Here is a 26,811-nt window from a genome sequence, read left to right on the forward strand (position 1 = left end):
CCAACACAGGCTTTCTGTCCCTAATATATCCAATCCAGGCTCTCTCCTGCTCCCACTTGCTGCAAACAGATCAATGCACTTTGAGCTATATTTTTTTAAATTACTCATTCAAGAGTGAGTGGCAACACACTGTTCACAAATGGTAGATGAATACTTGAAACCACCAATCAAAAACTAAATCTGATAAATGAAATTGCAGTCATCTGAAATGCTATCTGCCAACCATCCTATTTAAGAGGGATAAACAATTTTTATGTCATTATTATCTGTTTTTATGTCTATGCTATGCTGTTTCAAACTTTTGTATATAATGTGCAGCTGCCTGGTACTAGGTGATGTATCAGAGTAAATAGCCAATGTGGCCAGACAAGGGGCTGTTAGCAATGTGTGCTGGTGTTCCCAAAGTGAACTACAGAATAGCTTGAAAGTATCATTGGAAAAATCATCAACAAGTGATAAATAGTGAAGGGAGCTGGAGAAGAGCTTATTGGCCACTGTGGGAGGTAGGAAAGTTAGTAAATCAATCCCACTGGCCAAGCAAATTTGATGGATGAGTCACCTGCATGTGTGGGAGGTCGGAATCAATGTCCATGCAGGCCAGAGGCAGAATAGATTGATAGAAAAAGGGTGCTCAAGGGAATAGGACTGGGGAGAGGCGTGTGAGCGGGAAGTTGAGACCAGAGGAAAGTTAACTAGAAGGAAAGGTGGGGTCATGACTTTTCCTACGTAATCTTTACTTGTAACTCAGGGGAGCTTTTTCTGCCTGCCTAGTGAGGTTTGTGGTAGTCTTTGACTTTGGTATGAAGTGTTGTGATTTATTTCCATTGATCCTATTTCTCTTTTCCATGAAAGTAAACTTTGGTTTATTTAAGCTAGAATGGTGTTATTGGCTGTATGCAGTAATTGCTGAGAGCCACCCTGAGAGGAGGCTTTGACCTCTGAAGACAGGCAAAATGAGTGTGGAGGTCTGAGGTGGGAGTTCGCAGCCTAGGGCTCAGACCAGCAGATCTTGTATCATAAGGTGATGATGGTGCTCTGGCTGATGTCAGACCAAAACATGAGAAAGGACCAAAGACAAAGTGGGAGATTGTAGAGCTTAGGGGCATAGGTGACTGATGTGTTTAATGACTAAGCTCTGCATAACAAATAATGACTCATGATTGACTCATGATCTTTGACTGCCACCCAAAAGTGTGCATGGTTGGTGCTGCACCATGGTCCTTTCCCCACTTTCTTACTGCCTACTTATCTGGGTCCAGCACGGTGGGGAGGGAGACTGTGTGCTGCAGTTATTGCCGCTGCTTGGTGTACTCCCCAGCAGCTCTGGAGGTAGCTGAAGCACATAGGTTCTCTGCTGACGGAATGTCTCCAGTTGTTGTCTTTGGTGCAGTACCTCTCGGCCTCCCCCAAGCTTGGCAGTGGTTTCTACAGGCACAATATGATTGCAACTCATTTGCTGACTTTTAGTTTCTATGTTCACTGCTTCAGTACCTTGAAAAGCAAGGCGTTAAAAGAGGACCTCACCTTCTTTCCCCAATTACTCCTGTTACCCTGGAAAGAGCACATTGTGCTAGGAGCGTTCTGTGCTGCAGTTCTTGGACAGGTAGAGGAGCTCTGAATGGAGTGAAAGCATAATCCTTCGTTTCCTTTTGTTTCTGTGGGGTTTAAAAATCACTTTATTTATTTTTAACAATCTTTGTGTGAATTTACTGCTTGTGGGAGGCACCAGGCTAGTATCCCTAGAGGTGGCAGCTCTGTACTTATCTACAGATCAGAGGCAACAGTGCAAACTGCCCCACTTTCTCCACTAGGCCTCAATTTTGCTCTGCTCTGACCATTTCTAGGGTTGAAAGGGTCAGTCTCTCTTTTCTAAAGGATGCTAATAAATACAATGCCAGTTGTGGTGGTGTGTGTGCTATGCGCACCTGTCCACTAATAAATGGATCCTAACAACTTACTTCATATGGGCCACATAAGGGTGATAGTAAATTCTGGTCTCTACTCCAGATGCTAGATTTGAACCTGAGACCTGAGACGACAAGCTTTATATACTTTCATCTGGGCTGACAGTATTTTTCCATGTCAACTTTTAGCCTGCAGCAGAATTGTTCGCAAGCTAGTTAGTGGGACTACTCATGACGGTCAGCACTACATCCATTATTATTTTTATTTATTATTTGTGTCACTGTAGGAGCTAGGAGCCCCAGTCAAGGACCAGGGCCCCATATGACGGGGTGTTTACCTCACACCAGCCCGGAAGGGATTAAGGTAGTCTAGACAGGCCAATTAACGAGATAGGCTCAGTAACTCTTAATTAAGGATGATGCTAACCTGGACAGGAACAGGCAGGGTTTCTATAAAGCTAAGAGGCTGATACCAGAAGTGGGCTGCAAGGGGAAGTAGTCTGCACTCAGTCCCTGACAGGAGGGAGGTGTGTTGGAGATTACTGGGTCTGGCGAGAAGCCATAGGGGGAAGTAGCCCTGGGAAGTGGAGATAGCTTGGACAGCTGGTAAACCCAGAGGAGTCAGAGGATAGAAGGAGGGAATAGAACAGAGCCCAGAGAAGTAGCAAACAGGTCTGGGAGTAAGTAGCCCATAGTTGCGGCACATGGGGTCCTTGCGCTGGAACCCCGGAGTAGAGGCTGGGCCTGGGTTCTCCTACCAGCCACTGGGGAAGTGGCACAGCCTTGGACATACAATGGAGGACTTCCTGGAACAGCAGAGGGGCATCTTGTCCAGAGAGACTTTGACAGACTCCAAAAGGGGAGGACTATAGTGACTGTCCAGAGGGCCAAGTCATGAAGAGAGATCAGCCAAGTCACAAAGATTACTCAGAGTTCTGGAAGGTGAGATTGAGATGACGGGTTGAATGGCCACAGGAAGAGGGATCCAACCAGTGATGAGCTAATCCTCAAATAAGCCACAAGGAGGTGCACCGGCGGTAAAATCTGTTATACCTCATTGTGCTAGGTGCTGTGCAAATATAAAACAAAAAGACATCTCTGTCCCCAGGAAGCTTACAAATTTAATTAGAAGTGTTTACAGATATGTCCTAGTTGATGTAGAGATACCAATGGACAGTGCTGTTATTTAATACAACTATGTTTATACATGCAGTTGGAAGAAAAAAAACCCAAACAGATTCAAAAGGTTAACTTTATTATAATACCCCTGGAAAAATTATCCAACATGCAAGCCACATTATCTTGTGCAATTTATTTAATATGTAATTTACATGCATATTTTGAGGACTTTACCATTTTAAAACAATGTTATCATTCATCCCACTGATGATTAGTCAGTATAAGCTTCAAACACTGTTTACACTGTGGTATCTCTATTTTTGTAAGTGAGAAGTGGACCAACGTGACTACATTTTGATGTAACAATCAACCAGGAAAGACAAGGTGTTCTAGGATTTTTTTTTAAATCTTACATTATTTACAAAAATGTATACCATTTCTTACAGAAATCATGCAGTGTTCTTATAATTATTCACCCATTCACAATCAATCATTGTTGAAAGCATCACTTAGAACCATGGTTTTAAAAATACATTCACCTCAGTTATTTGTTACACAGATAAGGAAACTACAGGCAAAATGCTCTGATTTTTGAACCAGAGCATGAGTCAGTATAGTGGTACAAAAATACCAAAAAAGCAAGATGCACTTCTAAAACATATCCATTTCTCAGTTCTCTTGGAGATGACCAACTTGATGTAAATCTATTACAGAATTTCCCTTTCACAGATCGAACACATTTTGAAGTGCTTTATCATAAGATAAAGAATGGGGAGTACTTGTGGCACCTTAGAGACTAACACATTTATTTGGGCATAAGCTTGGGTTTTAGCCCAAGAAAGCTTATGCCCAAATACATTTATTATCTCTAAGGTGCCACAAGTACTCCTCGTTCTTTTTGCTGATGCAGACTAATACGGCTACCCCTCTGAAACCTGTTATCATAGGATGTTTGCACTAAACCCCCATGAGATTCTCATACATTCTGAAAATGTACTTTGCGATATTTGCAAAAACTCAGAATTTTTGAATATGGACACTTACTTTTCTAACTGTTACCCACAAACACACATGCAGTAGTGGGGCAATGTTGATCTCATTTACTGATCTAAATGTGGAATAACTCAATTGAATAGTTATTCCTGATTTACACCAGTGTAACAGAAATCAGAATCTGGCCCTGTGCCTTTATGCTCTTTGTTTTCTCTGTAAGAGAATATTGAAATCTTTTTATTATAGGATTTAAATCTCCAGAATGTCAAGGGATTAGTGTGTGTTTTATATATCCTGTTGGTTTTCAAACAAAACTTTGTAATTTAGTCATTTGGTTATCTTTTATACTGATAATTCTCTCACTTTTTAAAAAAAATGTGCTCCAGTGAATTCATTGAGCCTGGCCCATTAAAGAGCAACGGGGAACTTTGAACAATAGATGCTTGTTTCACAGCCACTGCAAATGCTTAAAAAGCCCTAAATTGCCTTTTATACTCAACAGCCTGATAACGAAGGCTGATTTTCTTCCCACCCCCCCCCCCCCAATTGATTTGATGGTTCACTTGAGTTTTAAAAACACATTACATAAATCTTTACAGCTATTACAGAAGTCTTTTGTCAAGTTTAATTTGATTTTTTTTCATGCTGTAATCATTTATCCTTAAATTAACCATACCAAACCAATCCAAAATGTGCTTTACTCTGGGTTTGTGTGCTCATTAATTTTTAGAGGTTTATTTTATATGGGAAGGACCCTAATCTTTCCACAGGAGTTCATTCTGACAATGTGCTGAGCCCCTCCTTTGAGGTAAAGATGACTGCCCTCTACTCCCATCAGCATCATGAGGAGTTAAGGGTACTTAGGGTCCTTGCAGGACCAAACCCTAAATGTCTCTTTTCTAGATATGGTGGGTTTTTTACAATGAAAACATTTAAAAAATAAAATTATGTAAAGATGTGTAACTAACATTTTGAAATGCATGTAGCTCCCCCATATTTAACATCAAGCAGTACAGCAGCAAAATATTTTAACAACTAAGCGAAATTAATCTTCTGAAATAAATAAAGTAGCTATTGGTTTAGGGCCAGATTCTACCATTTTATGTTGACTAGAACCTAACTCTAACTATAGTGTCAAAGTAAAATTGGCACAATCAGCTTCTTAGTTGGGATTTGCTACTTCTGCCTCCCTGTTTTTGTTCAGGTTTACCTTAATATCTTGGGACTTTAACCTCCGAGATGAATTGCCTTCAAGTGTATGTCTGCACTGGAGCTGAAGGTATAATTTCCAGCTGGGGTTAACATATCCTGCTGGCTCTGATCAACCTAGAGCACTAAAACTAGTAGCATCCTGTGGCTACAGGGGCAGCAGGATGGGCTATCTGTTCTGAATTCAATCCTATCTGAGACCCTAAGTATGCACTCAGCTAGCCCATTCCACTGCCCATTTAGCCATGACTATTTTGGCATGCTAGATCGATCAGTCATATCTACCCAAACTGGAATTTACGCCTTTCAGCTCCAGTGTAGACATGACACCGCAAGAGTCTATCCCTATCTAACTTTACCAATACAACTTAAGACTGGGTTTGAGGTCCCTGTGATGAAATATTCATTTTGTATAATTTTTGGTGGTCCTCCTGTCATCCTTGTTGTGTGAGAGATGGCTTTGAATGTCAAACCTGGATATCTCCTATGAGCTCCTCCTCTCACTACTATAGCACTGGCTACAGGATAAAAAGTCTTTTGAAAGTCCACCAGTATAAACCTGTCTCCCTGCTGCAGAAAGCACCTTCTGAAGGGAAAAGAGCCATATGTATTGCATGATCCATTGCTTGAATGGGAATCACTTAAAACCATGCTCTTCCCTGATGCTGCTGGTAGAAAAGCAATAGATGCTGAAAACTTTCAAGAGTTCAGCTGATGTACCGGACCAGTGAGAACTTGTGGTGTTGTTTTGCTACTTCTTCCGGAAAGAGACACAAACCAGTTGTGTTCCAAACTGTTTTATTATACTTGTCACTGGCATATTTTGATTTATGGCTAAGGCCTTCTGCAGCATGGTTACATCTCATTTCTTCACTTGTGCACTTCGAATTTATTGTGTTTCTATTTTTCTCTTCCACCTTCTTTGTTGAGTGCATGTGATTGAGAAGTACAAATGCTATTCCATAGAGTTAGAAGGGCCAGGCCTTCCTGTTAGTTATACAGGTATTCAGATACCCCACTGATGGGTGCAGAATAAGATTCTAGCCATTCTGACAGTGACACGTCATCAGAGCTAATTGCCATTAAATAATTTCAGATTTTGAGTGTCTCCGCATGGGAGGGATGGACTAGCTGACCTCTTGAGGTCCCTTCCAGCCTTACATTTCTATGATAGACAGAAACCTGGTAGAATTTTGGCAAACGGAAATGAGTTTTCACCTTGAAAATCTATAGTCAAGACTCAGTAAGCTGGGCCTCAATTAGAAAGGCCCTGTATTCTGCAGCAGACTGGAAATTCAGTGGCCATTTCATTTAGATGTAACTGGGAGGTTTTTAATGAATTAAGTAGAAAATGAAGATTGCAATTAGCACAATAGTCCCCGTGTTGTTTATTCTGATATGGAATGCAATTTATTTTCTGCCATCCTTCTGCTTTCAGTTGTCAACATCATGGAGGTTTTTGCATTGACAGTGCATGCCAGCATCACAAAACTTGTTTGGGGCTTTTGCCACAGTGGGGCTTTTTGGGGCTAAAACATATTTGGCTGGATTTTTCTGCTAAAATGATCAGCAGTGAAACAGTTAATATTTAAATTGTCATCTTTTGGTTTCAGAGTTGCTGTCCTATTTAGAAGAACAGAACAGTTCATATCTCCCAAAGCTACTGAATCAGTAGACACTCGAGTCACATTTTCAAGGTTTTTTCTCAAGCTTAAGGGCTAAAAATATTCTGTTTTTTTTTTCTTAATGAATCTTAGGTTCCGAGGTAAAAATATGGGTAGCAAATTTGGTGGCCTTAGAATTGTGAAATAAATGGCGCCCTCTGTATAGGCAGGTGGTACGTTAAATTTAAAAATCACCAATGGGCTCTTCTAATAAACTGCCACATAGATGACCTGAGTTCAGGTTTGGCCTCATTGTGGAACTCTCACTCTCTGCTTGCTCTCAAACTCATTCAAATCCATGGTAAAACTCTTCTGACTTGAATGGGTGCAGGAATGGCCTCTGTCTTGGACGGTTGAGAAACAACAAATCCTGCATCTTGGCAGAGGATTAGACTAGATGATCCTTGTGGTCCCTTCTAACCCTAGGTTTCTATGGTTCTATGAGCTGAGGGGAGTGATGTTCTTAAGGGAGAAGGAGAGACAAAGTGTGGGGAAAGAAGGATGTTATGGTTCTTGAATGCTCCCATGCCTACTTTTTCTTAGGGTTGTGCTTATTGTAGCAGAGTGGAGAGAGGCTGTTTATTCCTGTTTAAAGGAATGGGGCAGTGTACACCATGCATGTAACTGCTTCGTGAGGAGAGGGCAGGGCTGTAGCAGAGATAAAGAAATAATCCAGAATAAAACAATCAGTAAAATTACAAAGGCCTATATCCAGTCTTGAGCCCCTAACCATGCAGAGGTGAAAGCATCTCCTTAGTTAGATATGGTAGTATAAGGGGAATTCATTCTCTATCTCCTGGAGTAACTTTCTCACTCACGTTCACAATGGGCTACATTCTGCTCTCATTGACACTGCTGTATATACTCACAACAGTGTAAATGAAAGCAATATTTGGTTTTGTATTTGTTATAACCACTGTGATTTATCCCTTGTGTAACTTGAGGGATGAATTTGTGTGAATAGGTGCAATTTACCCAGACAGTATTCTGTTACTGAAGCCATTATTCAAATAAAGAATTCTAAAATAAAAAAAAAAATCAAGTTACTGGTCACACTGACCAATATTGTTTTGGGGCCAGAGTAACGAGATCTTTATGCAAACAATAAAAGTAGAATTAATGCAAGCACACAGCTGCTCCACTGGAATAACTGTGCCAAACTGGCATTATTTTTTAACATACACTCCACTCTGGACCAGGATCCATTGTTTGATAGTGGCTGTATTCCTGCAATATTGCACATGATGTTGTAAACATCGACCGATCTGATTGGAGGCGCCCTGAAGTTAGATTTGAAATCTGAAACAAAGAAATGCAAAGAGATGTTTTAGTCTCTGAATGGCAGGCAGGATTTAACGTTGGATAATTTCTTTTGCTTGAGGTTTTGAATTGCAGGAGCATCCAATAAACAAGGAATTAGGTGGGATGGGGACCTAATGTCTTTCCAGAGACTAATAGAAAGTCTTGTGAGTAGGACACAAAATTATCTGTTAAAATTAATTGGGCAAATAAGAAAAGAGAATGGAACTATTAAACATAGGAGCTATTTAAATGTTTACATGTTTGTGCATTTAAACATCGCTCTGCTGCCTTTTCAGCAGACAGTTTTGCTTTGCAATGATTGTGTGAAAGATTCTGAATCTATTTTTTCCCCTCATCTGTGAAGAGCATGCACTAGTCGATATTTAAAGGGTCTGACAAACTGGGACTCAGAAATTCTCTATGTAATGATGCAGCAGGTGTATGATATAAGTAATAACCACATGGTTATCAAAGGAGCTACTCTGTCTTGATGAGCCCTTTGCCAAGACTAAAAAAGAATACCTATATTTCATGTAGATTTAAAAGAGCTCAAGCCTAGCTGAGAACAGCAAGGTTCAATGGATTGGAAACTGTTTTGGGAATTAGGAGACTTCCTGTTTAGCCCTGGGCAAATCACTTGATGTCTCTGTGCTTAGTTTCCCCATCTGTAAAATGGGGATAATGGTACACACCTACAGAGTGTGTTCAGATCTGATGATGAAATCCTGTGCACCCTGTATATTAGTAGTAGTATAGAAATAGCATAATATACACAGAGATCAGGATCTGAGACTCCACGTCATCCCAGATAATTACTGGTTGATTGGGAAATCTACGATAGTGTGCATGTCATGGAAGTGTACATAGCAATACATCGAGAGTTGCCAGGGCCTGGAATAGAAGTGCCAATGTGCCAAAGATCACTGAAGGATTTAAACAATTGAGGATCTCAAACAATACAGGACCTATTGATGGACCCATGTGCGAGCCTTGGAGTACATTAACAGGAAGGGATACTCAATGCTGATCCGAGGCTTGGGTGATCATAGTGGTAGGTTCCTGCACACTTACCATCAGGTGGCCATACAAAGTGCATGATGTCTGAAGGGCAAAGCAAATGTAATCATTGGTTTCTCCCCTAGTTTCACATAAGATATAGAGGCTAAAAGGAGAACAACCTTGCTCTACTTTCGTATGGGCTGTGATGGAAAGGCTCCATGTCCAGAATTAACTTCTACATCAACGCTCCACCCAAAACACTGCAGCACTGTGGATCTGCCTTTTCTCTGAAGCTATTGTAGAGGCGAGGCGGGGTGGGGTGGGGAGTTTGTGATTATCTGATCATTCATTTGGCCTACCTGGCCCATATGCGAGGAAGAATCCCCTCATGTTCATGAGCTCATTGTCATATCCATGCCACCCATTCTGCCAGGCCTCCTTTTTCCCTGTGCCATTCTCCCAAAATGGAAGTTTCTCTTTACTCTGGGGGAAGAGAAACAAAACACAGGTTAACATATAAATGCCATAAGAGGGAGCCTTTAAATAATGAAGGAACTGGGTAATTAATAATGTATCGTAACCTTTATTTTGTAATGGAGTTTATGTTCTGTCTCCATAGTCATAGGATCGTAGTAGTCAGAGATGGAAAAGACTTATTAGATCATCAAGTCCAACCCCCTGAAAGGGCAGGATATAGTCACCAATAGGGGACATAGCAAGTATATTGAAACGGCACTTGATTCATTACAATAGAATTCAAACGTAAAAGGAAGGCACATGAGAATGTCCTTATATTGTTATTACCTTCAATGGTATACAATGCCACATCTTCAGGCCCTGAGCCTGAGGGCAGCTAACGGGGAAGATAACCTTTTCAATTTGTATTCCCCTCTTCTCTGAATGTTTCTGGTCGGTGAATATAGATACAGAGCTAGTCCATATCAATGAGTTCTTCTATGGCTGCTTCCTAGCAATGCCACTTTCTGACCAATTTCTGTTGTTCAATTCAGTGGAATAATTTACATGTAATTTTGTCCTTTGCCCTCATTACCAATGTCATAAAAGCCAGAAAAGGAAAAGACCTGTTAAAAAAGTTGGTCCATTTCATCCAGTCAATCCAATCAGCACAGGACTCTTCCCTACAACAAATTCTCAAATGTTTTGTCCTGTTTGCTTGCTTTATTATTGAAGCAATGAGGCTTCCTTTAGGAAGCTATTCCTAAATCAGGTCTGTGGAAGTTTTTGCTGAGGACATTCACCCTATGTTTTCTTTTGCTTAGTTTCATACCATTGCTCCTAATTATACCCATGTAGACCACTCCAACAATTCTTTTCCTTCCTTAGTGTCTGCATTCTTCAGATACTTGTACACAGTCATTGTATCTCCAGTTTGTTTTCACTTAACCATGTTACACAGAAATAGTACTTTTAAACATTTCTCCGGAATCAGTCTCTCCAGCTCCATAGTAACAACTACTTAACAAAAATTCATTAGTACTTTTCATCCAGGAGGCTCCTAGAGGTCTTAACAACTGACATACAAGCAATAATGGAGAGTTATTTCCTCCATCACTGGATTGCATCCTCCCTGGAATGAAATGTTTCAGCTGTTGAACAGCACACAATGCCACACAAATATTTTAGGGCATGAAGTAAAGAAGACAACGTAGTTATTTGAAACTGCAGAGGGAATTTATGAAGACCATAATGTAATTATCAAAGTTAGAATTTTGCCAGAACCCTGGAGTTAACACACCTACTGTTTTTAAAAGGGCCATGAGTCCTGAATGAACACAAGTGGTCAGGAATCAGGATCTCACTTTTACATCTCATCCAAAAAATGGCATGTTTAGCAGTGCCTACTAACCAGGGAGAAATAATTGTAATCTCTTCAGTGACTTCTAAATAATATTTCACTTCATCAATTAATGATATGTTAAAATTCTCCTGACTGATGAGTAACAGTGGCACTGAGTGGCCAGGCCCAAGACTAGAGAGATAGTGTGTGCACCTTGTTTCCATAGCTCCAGTAAACTCGAACCAGTGATGAGACAGACTGATTTAAGATTCATTTCCATTTTATTTATGTTTATTATCTGATTTTATTCTCTCTTCTTCCCCCTCCCAAACAATTGACCATGGATAGAAACTGTGGGATCTATATAAAAAAAAAAGTATTGTAAAGTGTAGATCTTTAGGCTGCTAACTGCAGGAACCCCTTGAGTATCCATGCATTTCTTTGTATATAACAGTCAGCAGATGTACAAGATAATTGAACAGTTCTAGTTGACAAATTAAATCTGTTGCCTTGTCTCCATTGATTTCACTGACAGCACTCAGAGCAAGCTGAAGAGAAAATGGACTCAGTCTGCTTTTTTGTATAATCTTCTACTATAGTGCCTGCCTACACCACTATTCTGCTTAATGGAGTTCCAGGAAACTAATTGGCTGCTCACTATAGGACAAGTTGTATAGCATTTGTTGGCATCCACTCAAGTCATGCCAAGTCTTATCTAAGTTGCAAAGTTTCTTTGGAGATATCATGACATGGCTGAAATTAAACCTTTTAAAAGCACTGTCAGATGTTATGGACTCAGCTGTTTCCCTAGGAATGCCAAACTCAGGAAATAGAATGCCTTTCGATCACCAGCCCAAGAGTACAAGGAGAATAGTACCTTACTGTAGCTGTGAAATGCAGTCAGAAACATAGCAACTTTTTGCTGGTATTTGGGTGAGAAAACATGTTACTTTCTTTTACATTGGCAAATGGTTGCATAGGGTCATTAATAGCACTGGCTTCAGGCAAACATAGTATGGGCAGGTGCTATGCCACGTTCCCAACATAGTGTTCCCAGGACACCACACTCCGTCCTAACTTGCAATAACTCCCCTTGCTAACCCAGTCCTGCTTCTGTTGAGAAGAGAGTACCAGTAGCTCAGAACTGTGCCAGCATGTGCAGTGATTTTGTGATTTGCACAAATGGGAGCTAGGATGAGATTTGACAAACCTATTTCTCCTATCTAACTTAAACCAAGACTGAACGTTGATCTCTAACAGTGAAATGCTAATGTACAAGGCCACGCAATTCCCTAACCCTCCCGACATTCTAAGGTTCTCCTACATACTTATGTTTGTTTGTAAGTACAAATTCAGCTTGTTTCAACTGCAGAAAGTACAGCAGTAGAGGTACGTAACATAGACAGGCCAGCAAGCAAAGCATTAAGTATTGAGATACTGAAACACAAATACATTATATTGAAAATTATATTGGAGTAAAGAATGAGTAATGGTTCAGGAGGAACAAAATAGTATCAACACTGAAACCAACAGAACTTATAAAAAAAAAAAAAAGGGCCAGCAGGGAGTATTGAGCTTTGGATAGTGAAATACAAAAGTGAAGTCTGGAACGTATGGAGAGGGTAGAATTCCAGAGACATTCCCCCTTTCTGCTCAATAATAATGTGAGTAGTGCTCAGAGAGTACTAATAACAATGGAAAGTTTTAAAAAAATTTAAAAGGTGAACACAATAGGAAAGAGCTTGACAAACTCTTTTCAGTGGTTTGGGCAGAAAAATAATTGAAATCTCAATTATTACTTTAAAAATATGACACACAACTTCTTTTTCAAATCTGAGTCTCAGATAATGAAAATACACCCAGAGTGAGGAAGAATTGACTGAATGAATGAGAGGGCATTCTTGAAAATCAGAAACAATAGGGAGGAATGGGCAGAAAGACAGAAATAATTTTGTAGTAAGCAATGTTTGCTCTACTGTTGTTAAGGGTTTGTCAAATTTCCATTATTTAAATTTTTTTCAGTATTCATAAGTGTTCTGAATGTTAAGCTGGTACTGAACAAAAGGTTTTAAAAATGTTTTTTAAAAATCAATTAAAGAAAATGGTTTCAGATACTTTTTTTATATATTCTTGAAACTCATCAGTGGTATTTAGATTTTTAAACTAAAAATGTGCAGCTCACAATCCATATTCACAAATGATTTTTTTAAAGGAGGCATTTAGGTAAGTTTGTGAAACTCAGCATCACAAACTAGAGGTGTTATGTTGAAAATGTGGCAGTCAGATAACTATATGACAGGCATAAAAGGAGCTGTTCTGTTTAGCTATGTTAATTTGTGAGGCAAATGTGGTATAGTTATTAGAGAGAGAGACTGGGAGCCAGTATTCCTAGGTTCTATTTCCAACTCTGTTACTGACTTATGTCACCACTAAGTGACTTTGGACAAATTACTTAACATAGTGGTGCCTTCATTTACCTGTCTATAAAATGTGTATAACCATAGTTACCTAACTTCAAGATTGTGAGGCTTAAGTAACATTTGTTGTTAAAGCTGCTCGAGAATTTTTTGAGGAAATGTTTTTCACCAAAAAGTTATTTGTCAGATCAGAAATTATTTGTGGGAAAGAGTTTTGATGAATTTCCCAACTTAAAAAAAAAGTTGGAAAAGAAGTTTTGAAATGGTTGAAATGTCACCTTTTGACATTTTTGAAACAAAAAAGTTATGGGCTTTTGGTTCAAAACTCTTTTAGTTTCCTTTTTTTTTTTTCAAGATTTTGATTTTTTTTTTTTTGGTCCCAATTTGAGATGGAAAAACTATTTCCTGCTCAACCCTAAATGCAATGCACTTTGAAAGACTTGCATGAAATATCAAATACTAAATAATAGTAGTAATATTTTATAATAATGAAGAACTGTTATGAAAGTCTCTATATATACAAGAGTAACAAATTCCACTTTAAAAAAACAAGTGCTTAGATATTAAACTCTGTATACGGGGTTCTGTAATATTTAATTACAGTTTGCCTACTAAAATTCATCCTTGCAGTTTCAATTAGATAAGGTATTCTTCATTTCCTGTCTTCGGACTGTGGTTGCTACTGTATGCACTGCAAGAGGGTCTGATCCTGCAAGATGAGTGCCTCCCGGGAGCATTTAGCACCTTTCTGGAAGGCACTCTGAAATAGCCATTGTATTTCACCCCAGAAGTGATTGCATTTCAGTGGTAGTTAAACTGAGTCCTATGCATAGAAATCAGTGCTCTCTCGATTATGTATTCCTTCCAAAACCTGAGTTAAATAGGAGTTTTGGATATATAAGGAATGGAAGATTGTGAAATACTTTGTGAAGTGCTTTACATCTGTGAAGTGCTTTGGTTTCCTTTTGGATAAAACAGCCTACACGTGTATGTCAATTACATTTTTGATTTAAAAAAATTTTTTTTTTCCAAAATAATTACACATAACTACCTGTGTGTGTGTGTGTGTGTGTGTGTACGTACACACACACACACACACACACACACACACACACACACACACACACACACACTTCATTAACATAGTTGTGCTTATGGCAGATAACAAAATGCCCATCTTCAGCCACTTGTAAGCATTCACTTACATACACCTAAAACAGTTACTTTCTTGCGTAAATGCTGATTTTTTTATCACCTTTGGGCATGGATTCCTTATAAATAAGTTTTTATCTATAACAAAAAAAATCCATCCCCTTTGAATTACATAGAGGGTGGGGAAATTACCAGAAGCAAAGGAATTATTGAAAATTGTAGTAATGTAGAGCTTAGTGGTAGGGAGATGGTAGCAAATAATTGGAAATGGGGGGAAGTCAAGAGAGTAGATAGTATTTTTAAGGGACAGTGTGATGTCAGAAGAGTACCTGGGGAACCAAGTCAAGGGTACTCTGGTGGAGGAAATATTGTCATACATTAGGATAATCTTAGGTAGCAAAAGAAAGTAATCCCTGAACCTAACCAGAGGAAGGTTGAAAGGAAAAGGTAAACTGGATGAAGAGGAAAAATAATTATATGCAAAAGGGAATAAGTTTCAGCTCTTATTATACCACGACTGGACAAAGGACCAATCTTAACTTAGATTTGATGTAGTTATCACACTGTTTGTTTCATTTAAAATACATTTCTAGTATTTAAATGTGGGGCAGTAGTATTTATCCCAGCTAAACTCCGAGTCAGTAGTATAACTCACCATTAATCTTATAATTTTACATCTTTTTTATTAATCATTTTATATATTATATTTTTTAACCAGACTGGTAAATCAATAATTTGTTCATACACATTACCTCTGCTATGAACCATCCTTCCTCAGCCACAAGAGTTAAAGGAGACACAAATTTCCCTTTTTTGTAATAGAATCTATCTGGAATTTCCTCTATGCTATAAACATTCATGTGTTGCACAGCTTTCAGTTTATTATGCACCTGTAAAGGAAACAAAAGTTATAAAACCATCTGCCTGTAAAAATTGCACATGTATCTGTTGGTGAGGGAAAACTTCTGCATTTTTAAACCAGATAGCTTATCTTCATAAGTGTCCAGTTCTGTGCACCAATACTCATTAATGCATACAAAAATGAGACTTTGCAGGTGCAAATGGGTGTTTATGCAAATTTGGTAGATGTGTTTTAGGAGGCTCCTTTGAAAATTTGCCCCCTACACACACCCAATTTGTGTGTATACATGTGCACACATGCACATGCACACTGAGCTACAGCACTGGAAACAATTATGGAGATACTGAGGGTATGTCTACACTACCCGCCGGATCAGCGGGCAGCGATCGATCCAGCGGGGATTGATTTATCGTGTCTAGTCTAGACGCGATAAATTGACCCCCAAGTGCTCTCCCATCAACTGCTGTAATCCAGCGCCGTGAGAGGTGCAGGCAGAGTCGATGGGGGTGTGGCAGCAGTCGACTCACCGCGGTGGAGACACCACGATAAGTCGATCTAAGTATGTTAACTTCAGCTACGTTATTCACATAGCTGACGTTCCGTAACATAGATTGATTCCCCCCCCCCTCCCCGCTCCAGTGTAGACCAGGGCTGAGTTAAACAGTGAAAACAAGTGTGCTCTAGTAGGCAGGACCACCTGGGGCTGGGGTGGGGAGGGAGAGGATTTGAAGGGCAGTTGCCCTGGGCCCCTGTTTGAGATAATAGCTCTCATCTATCTCATAAGGATGCCGTGAGATTAATTCATCAATGTTTTATTGGAGCTCTGAAGACGCTTAGCCCTATGTCTAGAATGTCAGCATACAAATTTAACCCAAATTATTCAGCAGAAATACTCAGAGAACATATGGTGGAGATGTGTCATTATTTAACTTGAGGGTATAAATCTCTCTCCTCCACACTTTTCATTGTTATAACCTACATGGAAGGATAGATGCATTAATTGTGAGGTAAAGTTCACAGCCTTTAAGTAAAGTTAGGCCAATGGCCTGAATATTTAAGTGATGGTTTCAGATGAGTGCAGGGTGGATTTGCTTTGTTTCACTTCCCCTGCCAAATATACACCTCACATGGAAACTCTCCACAATTACAGCCACCATCAAGAAACAATGCACCAGTGTCTAATAACTGGACTCACTGGGTCAAATCCTGCCATTCTTATGTTGAGCTGAACCTTAATTCGTGAATAGTCCTATTGTTTTAAAATTGAATTGAACTGCTTAAAAGTATTGTACTGGTAGTACTTGACATGAGTTAAGAATGGGAGAGTCTGGCTTGCAAGAAAAAAGGCTGTACTTACTGAACTTATTACAGTCTGTCCACTAGCTTTGAGATGGTTACTTCTGGTGCTGTTAAAGTAACTGACTCCTAGGCTATGTCTACACTTAAAACGCTACAGCGGCACAGCTACAGTACTGCAGGTGCACCTCTGTAGAGCTTCAGTGTGGATACTCACTACAGAGACAGGAGGAGGAGTTCTCCCATCACTCTAGGTAATCCTACAGATAGTAGCTAGGTTGATGGAAGAATTCCACTGAATTCTACACTGGGGGTTAGGTCAGTTTAACTACGTCTCTCGGGGGGATGGGGGGATTTCCACACCCCCTGAGAAACATAGCTTTTCTAATGTAACTTTTCAATATAGGCTAGCCCAGGGATTCTCAAACTGGGGGTCAGGACCCTCAGGGGGATCACAAGGTTATTACATGGGAGGTCGCAAGCTGTCAACCTCCACCCCAAACCCCACTTTGCCTCCAGCAGTTATAATGGTGTTAAATGTATTAAAAAGTGTTTTGAATTTATAAGGGGGGGTCGCACTCAGAGGCTTGCTATGTGAAAGGGGTCACCAGTAAAAAAGTTTGAGAGCCACTGGGCTAGCCCTAAATGATCAGCTGCAAACTCAAATGCACTCTGTAGATAATGGGAAAGTTAGGGAGGATGGCCCACTCTGGGCAGTAGCATTCCTAGGAAAAGATGATAAATTTAATTTCCTTTAAAAAACAAAAACAAAAACCAAAACTCCCATTAGGGAAATGGAAGGTACTCTTGATTACTCTGTGCTCTGGAGTCGTGAAGAAAACTCCTTCAGAAAAAAATCCCCATGCAGCAACACCCTGCATTCCGTCACTACCCCGGGACATAGAGCCATTTAATGGAACTTAAGCAGGTGCTTTGTTGAACTGAGCATGAGCTCTGTCAATGTGATAGCAAGCATTACGGTGGCTGGTTTGCAGATCCAGCCAAAAAATATAAAGGCCTCTGACATGAGACTGAGGCAGGTCAGCCTCCAGAGAGAGGGCATTATGAGTATTTTAATAACCTGTGTGAGCCCTACATGAAAGCTCTGGCACTCCTTTGAGACCACTTTAAACCCTGGCACTAGCTTCAGATGGTCAGACCATCAAGTCAGTACAATACCAGCTCTATTTCCTGAAGTGGCTGTTTTTGTGCAGAAATCTACAACCTTTGCCCTCTCTTATAATCATTTAATCTACAGTGTACAAGTGAGTTATGAAACTGCATCCACTAGAAGATGAATTGTAGGAAACAATCTTGCACCGGTCGGTACCTGGACTAGATCACTTAATATGTCTACTTTCTCTGATTCTATGGAAAACAGTAATAGTTTTTCAAGAGTATGTTTTTTACTTAACTATCAATGGGACATTCTTATTTGTTAGCCATATTGCGCTTTCAGAAAGTTAGTCTAGAACTTCACTTGGTTTCCATAATTTTATTTTCAACAGTCTCAAGAACAGCAGTTTGGGGCTTTTGTCATTTAGAGATTGTCATTGTTGTAAAAAAAAAAAAAAAAAAGCCAGAATTTTCAAATGAGCCTAATTAAGTTAGATGCCCAAATGCCATGGAAATTCAGTGGAATTAGGGCACTTAACTCCCTTAAACTCCTTTGAAAATCCCAGCCTGGATGCTGAAAGTTAGGGTTCTATATAGGTGCCTAAAAATGGACATAGAACTGACTTGATTTTGAGACATGCTGCACTCCTCTTGAGCTCAATGAAAGCTGAGGGTGCTTAGGTCCCCTTGAACATTTATTTATGGATTAATGTTAGTCTAATTAAGTCTAGTGTCAGGCACCAGGTTAGAAAATGTTGGCAGTGTTTTATAGTATTAAACTAAAAAATTAGAAAACAAGTCTACCTCTCTGCCTAAAGCAAATAGATGTTGCTAATATTCGATGGGTGTTTGTGTGTGTGTATTTGCATAAAGAATATAATTCAGAGAAAGATTATAGTTTTTGATTTGCATGATGTGAATTTTACTCAAAAATGGTTTGCACTTTATCATCCATCATTAGGTGAAACCTGAATCACAGGTCCAAATTCTGCCTTCTGATATGCAACTCCAATTGACTTCGGTAGGACCCGTACATGCATATCTGAGGGCAGAACTGGACTCCCAAGATTTAAACTAAAGCTGAGAAATGATTGATATAAAACAGAAGAAATAACGAAATGCTTCTTTTGCTTGCCTCAGTCTGCTTCTCCTTAGTTGGCCACAGGCTCACAACAGGGCCTCGGTCCTTTACTTGGATAATATCATTCATATTGATATAGTTCTTCAACTCAATCACTTTGTCCACCCAGGAAATGTCAGTCATCCCATGATCCGAGAACAAAATGACATTCAGGTCATTCTGAAGGCCCTTGTCCTGTCAAATTAGTGAAGATAGCAATTACAGTTTGAAAAGAATACAGTGTGTTCCTAAGTCAAAGTTTTGTGATAGGTGGCTGAATTCATTCTTGCCTAAATTCCACTGCAATCAGTGGAGTTACAGTGGGGATGGGTTTTGCCTGGGATACTTTACAGTAAATTACAACAACAACAACAACAGAAAGTCTAGTCTTGGTCTGTTCAGACAGATCTCATGAGATTTTCTATCATTTTGGCCTGAGATTTTTCAAATGCTGATCAAAAGAATTTGGCACTATCTCAGTTGAATCCAAATCTTACTATTGGTTCAAATTTAAACCTGACCATCAAACCCTATCTTGATTCTAATCCCCATCTGGATAACTGCCATCAAACTTCCTGGCACTATCTCTAGTTAAAGGTAGTATTTCATTCCTATGCATTTGTTGTTAATGAACATTTCATACAAACTGCTATGCACCAATCCCAATCTCATCAAAGTGAATGGGAGTTCACTGGGACCAGGATCTGACCTAATCTCTTTTTCTCTTTAGTCCAAACAGACTGAGAAAAACTTTCCCATGTCCATCTGCGTGGGTAGGTCATTTCCCTCAAATATAAAACTTTAATTCTGTTCTGGTGCTCTTATAGTTTATTGAGATTGAAATAGTTTTCACCCCTTTCCTCATATTACTTATTGCTGAGGAAATTAATACCTCAAGGTTTATTTGCCATTATGGACAGGTATCCATAGCACTTCATGCTTCCTGGTGGCAGAGACATTCACAGAACTGGCTTTTACCCAGCAGCCTGATGTGCTCATTCCCCACTATAAAATCAGCTGGATAATTTTTAAAGCGAAGTTGCAAGATATAGAGTTATGAATAACACCATAAATCTGCCATAAAAGGTAATTGTCTGATTCTACAGCCCTTATAAAAATGCGTAATCTTTACTCATCTCCCTAGTGTAAATTCCAGTTAACAACTATGTTTCTGAAAAGAGCAATGTCCCTGCTGGTTTACAGCTTCCTGGGGCTAGTGATATTATCATGCAAACCACTAGAGACCAATACAGAGCGTCTATTGAAATTAAATTAAGGGCAGCAGTATCATGCCTTAAGTTCCCAGCAAAATCAATAACCTCTGTTATTGCAGAAATTCAACCTTAACTGCCGTTACATGGGTATGAACAGAACTTGAATTCTCAAAAAGAGTAATTCCCAGAGCCCTTCTGGGAGGCACTGGGGTTTGGGGCATCAGCCCTGTGGATTTAAAAATATTTACCAGAGCTCCGCTCTGTACAGCTCCGGCTGACTTTAACCCCTGAGTATGAATATGCATAACATTCTCCATAATGTCCTGCAGAGCCATTTTTTAACCTCTTCAAACAACATTGTTTTATAGTCTCAGTTAAATACTGTTTCAGAAATACCTCTTTAGCAACACTTGTTGCAACAGTAGAATTATTTTAAGGTAGAAGGGGTAATTCATTATAACATTGAACTGACTCATTCAGCTAAGTACTATGTTCAAGAAAGAAGGCAAATCACAACTATAAACACCATGTATAACAAGGAACCTTTCACTACCAAGCAGTTGTCTAATACAGGAAAGAAAATTTACAAAGGGAAAGGTACTAAGAGCTTGGCACCTTTGAAATGCCACATGCTTATTAACCAGCGAATTATTGCAAAGGAGCTATAATGGTAATAAGGATCAAAGTAGACAGAAAAATGAAGCATACCAAAGCACATATTCTCTTGTCACATCACTGACCTTGATTAGTTTGGTCATGTTGTTCAATACTTTGTCCACTGCCTTCAAAGCGTTCTTCCTCTGAACAGATGAAGGACCGAAATGGTGACCTTCCACATCGATGCGTTCGTAGTACACTGCTGCCATTTCTGCACTGCCATTTCTGGGGTTGCAACATAGCAAAAGAGTCAGATGCCAACATGTACATTGTTTTACTTTTTCAGGGGCCAATACCACTCATTCTTATTCAGGTGAACATTGAATTAACCTTAACTTGCCTACTATATATCAAGGATATGTTATCAACAGTATATACCATCATTTGCATTAGGATCACTGCAACAAGATTTTGTGAGTGTTTCTTAGACCTGGTTTCCTTTATTAAAATAGTATTCTACAGTAATGGTCCAAAGCACAGCAGTTTACATTAATGCTAATACAATGTTTTGAGCCATTAATGTTGAATACTGTATTTATTTTAATTAGTTTTCCTTTTTACTCATTGGCTTCAGCAACTTTTGGAGAGAGATCCCAAGATAATCTGAAATTCACGTCTTCTGTTGGGCACACTAGTCAAAAAAAAAAAGGGGGTGGGACGGAGGAAATCATGGAAGTTAGAGATTGGAAGAGTGTGTTAGGTCAGGGATTCTCAACCTGTGAGTTGTGAACAGGTGTTGGGGTTGCGACCACCTAGTCCTTCCAATATTGTTAAATGGGAGAGATGGTCTTAGCTGGATGAGAGGGAGATCCCAGTACAGAAAATGAGGTCCTGGCATGGAAAAGGTTGAGAACCATTGTGTTAGGCAATCTAGCCTATCTCTGGTACTTATTCAGTACAAAACATTTTCTCATTCTTTGTCTACTCTAATTTAAAATATTTGAAGTGAAGGTGCCTTTATTTCGTTCCTCTGGAGACTATCCACGGTTTAACAGATCTCATTGACAACAATATTTCCCCACTATTCAGTCTAAATTAATTTTTCTTAAATTCAACTGATTACTTCTACTATATATATACCTTTTGAACCTCTCTCTGAATAGTTCTCTTCCTCTTCGATGTTTACAGCCTTCAAATACTTTTATCTGAGGTGTGTTTTCCCTCCTCACCCATTCCCAAATCATCATTTAGTTCTATATAAAAGCCGTATAAGATCTAAGTATTACTTATTCTTGATTGTATGAGATGAATGGACTTATTTAGACTGAGATGTGAAATTTCTTAGTAAGGGCTCAGTCCTGTCGGATAAATGCTTAACTTCAAGCATGTGACTTTTATGGGACAAATAACATGCCTAAAATTAAGCACATGCATAAGAGGTTTGCAGGATCCAAGCAGGAGTGGCCGGAATCTTACAAGACTGAGCTCTTATTAGCTATCATTTTTACCATAAAGAATGCTGAAGAGAGCAGGGTGTATGGTATAACCAAGAAATGCTTTACCTTTTCAAAGCACTGCACAAACATTACCTTATCTTCATGACACCATTTTACAGCTGGGGAAAATGAGACAGAGATTTTGGTCTAACTTTTCAAATGTGTATATGTAAAATTTGGCTTCTAAATATGGACATGGGAGCTTAACTTTGGGCATGTAGTTTTAAAAATGTTGGCTAAAGTGACTTTCTCAAGGGGCTTGATTCAAAGAAATGGGAAATCTCCTGAAACAATCTTTCCTTTGACATCAACAGGAGTTGGACTGGGCCCATAGCCAGTAGACACTCCAGATGAGAAATCTTGTCTCCACTGAAGTCAGTGACAAAACTCCCTTCAATGGAGCCAGGATTTCACTACAAGATTAGACTCAGGCGTTCCTGTTTCCAGACCCAAGACTTATCCCTACACCATGCCAGAACTCATAAAAGGCCCTATCCTGCTTTCACTGAAGTTAGTTCAGATTTTGCTGTTGACTTTAGTGAGAGCAGGAGCAGACCCAATTCATTAACTTCTAATGACTGCCTCATAGCTAAAATGCACATTTGGGGGATTTTAATTTGAGGCTTTTCTAACTGCAGCTTCAAATATTAACCAACTGACTGACAACCTGGTGTGTAACACTTGGCATTCTTGTCTTTATGTGGGAGAAAGACCTTGCCACGGACCATTTTCCCACATGTAGTTCGTTTCAGCCATAGGTTAGTTGGTTTAAAACGTATTTGTGTGTGGAAAGGAGGCATTTTACAATTGGGAATGGATCTATTTATCTGCCTTTTACAGTGCCAAGAATCAGAAGCTCTACCGGCCATGTGTAATAATAATGGAAATGACTAATGGAAGTGTCTTTTCTACTGAGATTGAGGGCACAAATTTACACCTCTAAAATAACTATATTTCCAGAGTACTCCTTCCAGCCTTATGTCTAGCACAACAGTACAGTAAAACAGTCCATTCTTTCTTAAAGTAGTGAAAATGGATGATGGGGATAGAAAAAAAGAAATGAGAGAGAAAATGAGGAATAAGAGGAAGATAGTTTATAAATCTTAATCCCCTCTTCTCTCCTTGCTTTCTTCTTCCTTCCCTATTCCCCCTTTCTGTAAGTAGCTATCATATTAATACTTAAGACTGATTTTATTTTCAATCACTCTCACTCTCCATCATTCTTCCCTTGCTGCGTCTATGCAAATAGGTAGCAGCTACATGGATGCGGGTTTAAAGAAATGGAACTCAGTCCCTCCGGCTGAAGTTCAAGAGGGAGTCAGAGAGGAACTTCTTGAAATGAAAATAGGAAATTAGAGGTGGTTGTAGCTCTCCAGGTCCAGCTGTACCTGCAGTGTTTTGGCTCCTCACATGGCTGCAGGTGGTGTTTACTGTAGATATTACAGTACCACCAATTTGCTCTGTTAATTGAAAATGCCAGCTCTCTCCCCTTGTGAGCTGTGAAACTGACTCTCTCATGTTCTTGTCCAATTTTTTTTTTTAACTGAAGGCAGCAGCTAGCAGCCTGGTGTGTCTGAGGGAATTAGCAATGGAAATCTTTTCAATGGGCTTCAGCTTTCCAAAAGAACAGCTTGAGGGACTAGATCTTTCACAGCTCAGCCATTACTTCATCAAACTTCAATAAAGTTCAAAATCTGCCAAGTCCAAGACTAGACTCTCTCCAAACCCTCTTACGCCCTTTGCCTCACAGAAACCAACCAGGAAGCAACAAACATGCCCACTCCCAGCCCGATACACTATCCCTACAATGAGGATTTCAATTACCATTTTCAGTTCTTTCTCATCACTCAATAAAGTGAATGCTGATGATTAAGGAATTCTTAACAAATGAAGTCTAGCAGGCGAATTGCTTCACATCTGTCCATCCATCTATCCATCCCTCCATCCACCCAAAAATCATACAAACAGGGAAACCATTTAATATCAGGTTTCCAGTCACCTCATAAACAGCATGAGTAAGAAGAAGCCCTGCACTAAATTATTGGATTGATTCCTCAGCTGTGTGGCAGCAGTGCTCAGGACCCCTGAAAGCCACAAAGGTGATGTTCAGCTGCTTGACTTATCTGAATGTGAAAGACATCTTTCATACCAGGCAAGACATTTTTCAGATATTTTATTTGCATATGTATCACTCAAAGTAGGTTAAGTTTAAAACTTTGAATGTGGACTCAAGATTGACTTTCAGTGAAAAATAGGATCCTATATCACTTAAGCACTTTTGAAAATTTAACCCAGTCCTACAACATTTTATTTAAGCAAATAATGTTTACACATGCAAATTATCCCATTGATTTCAAAGGGACTGTTTAGGTGAGTAAGCACTATTAATGGTTTGCATGACTGCATTTTCAGTCCTCACTGAAGACTTGTACCTTTGACAAGTTTAAAGGAATTTGGTTTAGATACAACAAAGTTATATATCTTAAAAATTGCAATTGCATAATGGGATAAATTTGTTTTCCTTAACTTTCTAAATGCATTCTGAAGTATGAGACTCCAGATTGTCTGTCTAAAAGGTAATTTTCATGATATACTTATGCAAGACTAAGGGGTGGTTTGAACCTGAGGTTCCTTTAGTTTTATATACAATAGCAAGTTTATACACACTCTTAAGAATTGGGAAGTTATATTCAGGTTGAACGCTGTTCAACGCCCATTTTCTGCCACGATAATCTTCCTAGACTTATACAGCAGTCTACAACATTTGAAAGGTAATGATACAACAAATTCAAATGATGTAATAGATTAAGAGTTTAATAGAGTAAGTGTATCCTGGAAATGACTACATTATAGTTATAACAGAAAGTTGCTAATGAAGAGGTCCATGTGGCCTCGAGAATGGGGCTGCGTTGGTCTTGAATACCCCAGATCTTACCTGATTTTAAAAGCTAAGCAGGACTCTCCCTGATTAACATTTGGTTGAGAAATGGCTGAACCAAAAGCCTGGATCCGAACAAGCTTCCTCTTGAGGTTGCTCAAATCGAGATCTGAAGTGTATGGGTTGGACCCATCTGTGTATGGAAAGTTTGTATATGGAATCTAGCATTAAGCTTCTAAATAGGTGGCCTAATTTAAATCTCAGAAGAGCTGAACACTCATAACTCCAGTTGTCTTTAAATGATTAAAATCTTTTTGTGGCTAAATGAGTTGATTCTGTCAGTCTGATATATAAATGGATTGAGCCTCATTTCTCTATTAATAGCCAGTATATGGAAAATAATTAATGATTATGGCACATGCATATGCCATATCATAAGCAAGAAGAAAGCCATTGAAAATACATATTTTTCTGTGTCCATGTTATAACAGCAAAACCAACCTTGGCTTCATCAGGTCCTTCAAGATGGTCACTAATCCCCAAGAAAGTGCCTTAAGACAAAGCTATTGCTGCTTAAATACTAATGTTTGAGAAAAGAAATATTGTGATAAAGAATTGTGGTGACTTACCTCAATGACTCCAGAGCATCATTGACAGCGTCAGAGAAATTGGAGTCTGTTGGGACACTGAAATATGGTCGACAAAAACTAGGTCTGACACCAAGGATTTCAACCTCACAGCCTAAAAAGACAAATATTGTACGTTTTGGTTTTGATTATAAGCGACGAGCACTGGGGACCATGGGAAGGTGAATTTTTCTTGTATTTCTGGCCATATCAGCTGGAGATTTTGAAGACTGTCAGAGCCAAAATGACATTTGTCATTCATTTCACATTCTTAATTCATGAAAGATGGCACAGCATTTGTCTGTATGGAGAGTATTTGATGAAGGTCTTCTGGAATCCATTAATTTTATCCTTTTTCCCCTTTTAAAAGTGACATGTTGGTATGACCGTCCCTTTGATAAACTCTGATTCCTGTGTGGCAGGTCTTTGCCATTTAGACTACCAAGTTGGCTCCTTTTGTAATAGTTTTCAATAATACAATCACATTCCTTCATTCCCAAATATCCAATGTAACAGAGGTCTAGATTATTATTCCTAAAGTAGACTTTCCAATTAAACACAACACCTACCATAAAAATACCCTCCATAAAATATATTTTTACTATGTGAGACTGGAATGGAACAGTTAGATCTCATTCTTAGAGGTTCTTATCAAAACAGTTTAAGTCAATTAACTCTCTTAGTAACCTGCAGCCTTTCCTAGTAAAATACAATGTGTTTTGTGGCATACAACTTGTGGCAACATATCCTATAGGAGAACATGGGCTCTTAACACAGGAGAGCAAGTTTTTTTATGTCTGGTTACTGCACTAGTGGGTGACATTAATATTTATAAGTATACGGCTCAGTGACACAAAATTCATGCAATTTAGCTTTAAACACCCGGGAGCCACAGCAATATATACTTCTTGGGATATTCCCAGAATACAGAGAGAGAGAGAGGTCTTTTGCAAAATGGCTTCATGGCGTAGAATCATAGGACTGGAAGGGACCTTTAGAGGTCATCTAGTCCAGTCCCCTGCACTCAGGCAGGACTAAGTATTATCTAG

The 26,811-nt window shown here is 39.2% G+C and overlaps 1 protein-coding gene across 1 annotated transcript in view; it reads right to left on the reverse strand.

The window, feature by feature from the left end:
• Window positions 1-4,549: 4,549 nt before the first annotated feature.
• Window positions 4,550-26,811, reverse strand: part of ENPP6 (ectonucleotide pyrophosphatase/phosphodiesterase 6) — a 57,201-nt gene continuing 34,939 nt past the window's right edge. Inside the window, exons 3-8 of the mRNA XM_005281960.5 lie at window positions 25,766-25,877; window positions 20,906-21,047; window positions 18,967-19,146; window positions 15,310-15,447; window positions 9,550-9,673; window positions 4,550-8,188 (exon numbers count right to left, since the gene is read on the reverse strand). Of these exons, the coding sequence (XP_005282017.2) occupies window positions 7,983-8,188; window positions 9,550-9,673; window positions 15,310-15,447; window positions 18,967-19,146; window positions 20,906-21,047; window positions 25,766-25,877 (902 nt within the window). The 3' untranslated portion in view covers window positions 4,550-7,982. The remainder of the gene's footprint in view (window positions 8,189-9,549; window positions 9,674-15,309; window positions 15,448-18,966; window positions 19,147-20,905; window positions 21,048-25,765; window positions 25,878-26,811) is intronic.

The sequence above is a fragment of the Chrysemys picta genome, chromosome 5, assembly GCF_011386835.1.
Source record: "Chrysemys picta bellii isolate R12L10 chromosome 5, ASM1138683v2, whole genome shotgun sequence".
Taxonomy (NCBI): domain Eukaryota; kingdom Metazoa; phylum Chordata; order Testudines; family Emydidae; genus Chrysemys; species Chrysemys picta.